General features: G+C 44.7%; 1 protein-coding gene across 1 annotated transcript in view; it reads right to left on the bottom strand.

Annotated features, from left to right (window-relative positions):
• Positions 1-6,428, bottom strand: part of Gpd1l (glycerol-3-phosphate dehydrogenase 1 like) — a 69,458-nt gene that overhangs the window by 16,963 nt on the left and 46,067 nt on the right. The window contains exon 5 of the mRNA XM_004634218.2: positions 1,660-1,772. Within this exon, the coding sequence (XP_004634275.1) occupies positions 1,660-1,772 (113 nt within the window). The remainder of the gene's footprint in view (positions 1-1,659; positions 1,773-6,428) is intronic.

The raw sequence follows: 6,428 nt of genomic DNA, 5'->3' as shown, positions 1-6,428 counted from the left end.
TGATGGCATGAGATGGTGCGGAGAGCGTGCTCTTCCCTCTTCCCCATGAAGAAGTTCTGCCTTCTCTGGCCTTGTTTGCCAACATGCTGTGTTGTGATTGGCAGCTGGAACACACATCTTCTAAGCCCTGAGGCTGGCTCTGTGTTAAAAAAATAAATTAAAAAAAAAAATAAATATATCCTACTCTTAACCTCTACTGTTCCTTAGAATTTATTCTTAAACTCTGGGGAACACAAACTAGGCTTATTGAGCATCTAACAGGTTGGGAGTCATAGAATTTCCCTTACATCACTTGGAGATTCCCCTTGTCTCCACAAAACCAAATCGCCAGAGGTGGTGGCACATGTCTGCAGTCCCAGCACTCACAAGGCTGAGGTTGGAGAATCGTGGAGGGTTCAAGGCCAGCCTAGGCTACACTCAAGTTCAAGGCCCGGTTGAAATATATATATAGGGAGATACTGTCTCAAAAGCAAAACAAGGGGCTGGGGAGATGGCTCAGTGGAATAAGCGCTTGTCTGTCAAGCAGAGGGGCCTGAGTTCAATCCCCAGTTCTGCCAAAAAAAAAAAAAAAAAGCAAAACAAAGGCAGGGTAGGTGAGCCATAAATGCAGAGGCAGAAAGGTATCCTTTTTACTTCCTATTATTAGTTAAAACTTAGGGCAAGGTACAGTTTTGAACTGAGTTCCCCCAAAATCCAGATCAAACCAAAACCATCACTTACGAAGTACTACCTAATCACACCAATAATCTGAGGAAGCAGAGATGCCAAACCAGGTCAAGCTTTCCTGAAACCAGGAGATTCTATTCATCCTTAGCGAACACAATAATGGAATCATTTCTGTTTTAAACCTTACAGAAACTAAGGTGATGCTAACCAATCCGTTTTTTCCTATTCTGTTTCCTAACTTTCCCATTACAAACCCCAGTGCTTCTGGGAGCGCTAGCCATTTTGTAGAAGGCAGGCTGTCCCATTCACGAACCGTTCATAGCCACCGACTGGACGAGAACCTTTGCCGCAATTAGTTTTCAATGCTCCCTAACAACTGGTCTTCTCTCTCCAGAGTAACAAAGATTAACTACATATTCTTAGAAAAGCCTCTTGTCAGCAACAGACTATTTTTTCCTTGAAAAATAAAAACAAAAACCCAACCTAACCAGGAAAATGTCAGAATTGAGGGGAAGGGGGCTGCCCCTTAGCTCAGTTGTTTGGGGCCGGGAAGATGGCTCAGTGGAATAAGCGCTTCCCTGGCAAGCGCAAGGGCCTGAGTTCAATTCCCAGTTCTACACACACACACACAAAAAAAAAGAGCTGAGGGGAAACAAGTTCTTTCTGTTCAGGTAACATAACCATGGAAGAGATGAGCCAATGGAAACATCTGCTTTTGCATACACCCCCGGGACCACAAAATGCCAGTGCTGCCACCTACCCAAAGCATAAATTATCACCATTCTCCTGTAATTATAAACAAAAGCAAACCAGGTCTGGACAGGAACTCAGACCTGGGAAAGGCAAAACAGGAAGGTACAAACGAGACTTCACTATTGTTCCCTGGAGCGGGTGCGGGGAACACAAGGCCATTCTTCACTATTAGACTTCACAGCACTACCTGGGCCTTGCATAACTCCTCTCCTGGGGTCAGAATGCCAAGGCTGACATTACCTTCAGAGCACCACAAAGCTCCACGGTGTCTGCGTCATCAACCACAGTAATTCGAAAATTGGGAGTCTGCAGAAGTTCTTTGAAGAGAAGGCCATTCTCCATGACTTTGCTGCCTATCAAAAGGTTAGGAAACAAAGAAATTAGTAACAGTCTCTAATTTTACCTCTAACAGAGATAAACTAGTAGTAACCTTTCTTTTACTACAAAATACAGTCATTGCAAAAAATTTAGAACACAGGAGCAGAAACAGAAAATAAAGCTCACCCCTAGTTCTACCAGAGGATTGTTTATCATCTGACATATATATATTTAATTTATTGAACGACTATAGTGGTGGCACAGGCTGCAATGCCAGCATTCTGGGAGGCTGAGGTAGGAAAATCACACATTCAAGCCCAGCATGGGCAACTCAGCGACCTAGTTATTACCTTATTCAGCTGAGTTCTCCTTCTCCAAGCACTGGAAGGCAGTCCACTTGAGCAACCTGTCCTCTTCCTTTTCAACAGCCCACCACGTGGCTAGCAATCCTGCACCATGCTGTTTTCTCCTATGCTGGGGAACCCAGCCCAGCCCCACAGGGCATCCCCCACTGAATGCTTCCTGAGGCATGGGGGGAGGGAAGCGTGCTGAGTCCATCACCGCTGCCTGCTGTGGCTACACAGGGAAGGGACAAGCTCCTCTCTGGTTGCTAACAAGTGTCATCAGAGAGGTGCGCTTGGTCTGACAAGCTCACATTTTCTCAGACACACATTTTAAGAGTTATTATTTCACTGGGGACATAGCTCAGCAGCACAGTGCCTGCCTGGCATGCTCAAGGTTGTGAGTTTGATTTCCGGTTTAAAAAAAAAAGTATTCTTATTTTGGTAGATTTTGGTTTTATGGGTTTTTGTTGGTTTGCTTTTGAGCCAGGGTCTTGCGGTGTAGCCCAGGCGGGCCCTGAGCTCAGGGTTACTCTCCTGCCTCAGCCTCCTCCGGAGTGCTGGGATTACACGCATGCAACATCACAAGAATTGTTATGCTAAATCATGGATTAGAAAGCACTAACTGTACTATTACTAGCAGTCACAGACAATGGGGTGGCAGGCAGGAACCCAGGCCACCTATGTATAGGTAGTAGCCAAGAGCCACGTGGAAGGGCTGCCTCCAACTCAACCTGAACCAGAACAGGAAAATCCCCACTGCTGTGCCAACCTGTAGTGATCTGCCTATGTAACTGAACTTCTGAAGCCTCATTTCAGTCTCTGTTTTGTATTTGTTTGCAGAGACGCTCTACAAGGAGTTCATATATCTCAGATGTCTTACTTTTCTTGCTGCTGAGACAAAATACCCACCACCCAAAGTTAAGGGAGGCAAGGTTTATTTAGCTCCCAGTCTATAGAAGTTTCAGTCCCTAACTGGCCAGTTGCAAGGCAGGGTGGATGGCAACAGGAACTGCAGAGGAGAAGCAGTCCATGGTGGCAGAAGACAGCAAAAGCAACAAGCAAAGGACCTTGACAGCGGCCTTCTGTCCCTTTTATCTTTTTTTTTTTTGTTGTTCCTCGAACGCCTTCAGGGCACTTTTGGCCAGTGGGAGAGTTTTGAGGTTCGAACTCCAGCAACCTGAGGCTGACAGCTTTGTGGAAGCTGCCACTTAAAGGCCTGAGCTAGGGCCAGGCCCCCTGTCCCTTTTATCTTTATCCAGGGTACTCAGCGTGGGCAGCACTCACACCTTTAATCCCAGTGCCCATGAACCAAGTACTGTACTAGGAATCAATCCAAGCCTCACATGCTCTAGATCCCGCTACATCTGAGAAAGCCCCACCTATGACTGCATGAGGCTTTTGGGGACATCTAGACCTAAGTCATGACACTAGACACTTAGTGCTGTGCCTGCTACATAACAGGCTTTGAAAAATATTTGTGAAATGGTTCAGATTCAGTGGTAAACCCCACATGAAGGGAAACCCCACTATAAAGGGACACCACTTTACCACAATAGCAACTCCAAAATATACTCAGAATTCTTCCATTTTTCTTTTTACTTTTTTTTTGGGGGGGTGGGGTGGTTGGTTGTGTTGTTGTAACCTAGGGATTGAACCAAGCAACACTGAACTGTATCCTCATCCATTCAATTAATTAATTAATTTGGTACAGGGTCTCACTAGGCAGCTCAGACTCGTAGTGATCCTCTTGTTTCAGCCTCCCCAGCACTGGGATTATAGGCATGTGCCACCATGCCCAGTTTCGGGGCTGGCTCAGTGCACCTGGGGATGGGGCTGGTGAGGCATGTGGTGCTGGAGATCAAACCTGGTCCTCATGCTAGCCAGGCAGGCGCTTAGGCTGCCAAGCTATCTTGCCGGCCCCCTTTATATATGTTTTTTTTTTTTTTTTAAATTATAAACAGGGTCTGACTAATTGCCTAGGCTGGACTATAACTTGACATTCTCCTGCCTCAGCCTTCTAAGTGCTGGGATTACAGATATGGCTTTTTCTTGTAGGAAAGTTTCCAGTTGGGTGGGTTAAGAAAACATAAATGGACCAAGATTTCTGAATCTACTATAATTAAATGTTACCTGGTCCTAATCTCATCAAGATAGGAGATCTGGAAAATCACAGTATAATTATCAAATGCAGGACACTCTGTGTTGCAGTAATTCTATTACCTAACAGTCCACAGTCAGTCTGGCTAAGCCACCCCAATGTTGTTTTTCACAGCCCTCTCCTCTCCCTAACTAGGATCCAGCCCCGGCTCCCATGCTGCAGATAGCAACCAGGTCTTCCTTGCTATTTTTGGTCTGGGACACTCGATAGCCTTTCACTGGCTTCCATGACACTGACACTTTGAAGAGTGGGCCAGCAATTGTGTAACATATCTTTACTCTGAAGTTGTTTGGAATTTCCTCCAGTGTTTTGCTTAATTTAAGACAGGTCACCTGTGCCAACTGCAGTCTAAGGAAGAACAGGGAAGTATTGGGACACAAACCTGAGGGCAATACAACTTCTAGGCAGTAGTGTGTCTTTGCAAATGAAAAAGCCTAAAGCAGCCAGCTGAGAACTTTCCTAAAACAGACAGTGCTACAGGTAAAATGCTAGCCAAAATCTGCAGGTAGGTATAAGGTTTAAATCAGGGGCTGGAAAACCAGGCCTGGCAGTGCATGCCTGTAATCCCAGCACTTGGGAGCCTGAGGCAATAGGATTATTGAGAGTTTGAGACCAACTTGGGCTACAAAATAAGCTCAACGCCAACATGAACTGAATAGTGAGACCCTGTCTCCAAAAGATAAATCAGATGCTGGAAATTAATTTTAGCCTTATAAACAAATGATCAGTGATTTCCAAAGAACTGGGAAAGGACCATTACGAAATAGGACTGTGCTGAAACAACTTGTTAATTTTTTTAGAAAAAAGATTTCACAGGCTCTATCAAAACCAAAGATGGGTAACAATAACTGCAGAAGGACAAAACATATACACTATATAAGTGTATTATATTGGCAAGTACTTATGCACCTATATGAATAATTTACTGGAATGTTATTTAGAAATTGCTAATAGTAATTTCCTCTGGGAAAAGAGAATTAGATGGGAAATTATATTTGTTTCTTTTCTTCTGTCTTTCTGAGATAGGATTTCACTGTCAGTTCAGGCTGGACTTGAACTCACTTTGTAGTCCAGATGGCCTTGAACTCAGCAAGCTTCCTTATTCAGCCTCCTACATGCTGGGATCACAGGCATGCGCCACCATGCCCAGTGGGAAATTATAATCTTAACTCTAATTTACTAAATTAGAATACTACCTGATTTTTTTCCCCTTCTGTCTGTATCACTTTTTTTTTTTTTTTTAATATTTATTTATTTACTTTGTGTGTGTGTGTGGCTAGTTCAGCCCACCAGGGGTTGGGGCTGGCTGGCATGTGGTGCTGGGGGATTGAACTGTGGTCCCTGTGCTTTGTTTATCTTAGCTTGTTCTAAGTAGGTGCTTTAGACCACTGAGCCATCTCACCAGCCCAAGGATTCAAATCCATCTTTTTTTTTTTTTTTGGTGGGGATTGAACTCAGGACCTTGCACTTGCCAGGCTGGCGCTTACGCTGATGAGCTATGTCCCCAGCCCCTTGTATTACTTCTGCAAATGTCAACTTTAACAGCTGAATAGGTCAGTCTTGGTTTCTTTTTTTTTTTTTAATTTTATTTATTTATTTTGTGTGTGTGGCCAGCTCAGCCCACCAGGGGGCAGGGCTGGCTGGCATGTGGTGCTGGGGGATTGAACCACGGTCCCTGTGCTTTGCTTGGCTTAGTTTGTTCTAAGTAGGTGCTTTAGACCACTGAGCCATCTCACCAGCCCAGTCTTGGTTTCTTCTACTCAGAAAATTATACCCAAACTATGCCACTTAGGATTTCCAATTCAGAGCGCCTGGGAGGAGGAACTGCAAGACTTCCTTGGAACTCTCCTCTGCCAAAAGACCCAGCTCCACCAGAGGAGCATGGGTGCCTTCAATATTCTGGCTACTGACCCAGGAAGATTACATTCAATCAGATCACAGAGGAGCAGATGAAAATCAAACACCACAGCCAGAGCCAAGAGGCCCAGGTCATTCTCTTCCCTAAAAGTCACTCACCCCTTTTCTAAACTTAGCAGAACCCCACTCCTCTCCCCTAGGAAGAGGGAATGTGAACCTGAGCCACCTGTCACTCCTTTGAGTTTTACATGTGCACATTTAATAAGTTCACAGATATGAACATAAACTGTGGTCTATCTATTGCCACTTTGCCTCATCAGTCTCATCTACCA

Source organism: Octodon degus, unplaced genomic scaffold, assembly GCF_000260255.1.
Source record: "Octodon degus isolate 3935 unplaced genomic scaffold, OctDeg1.0 scaffold00059, whole genome shotgun sequence".
Lineage (NCBI taxonomy): Eukaryota > Metazoa > Chordata > Mammalia > Rodentia > Octodontidae > Octodon > Octodon degus.
This window is presented reverse-complemented; position numbering and strand designations above follow the sequence as displayed.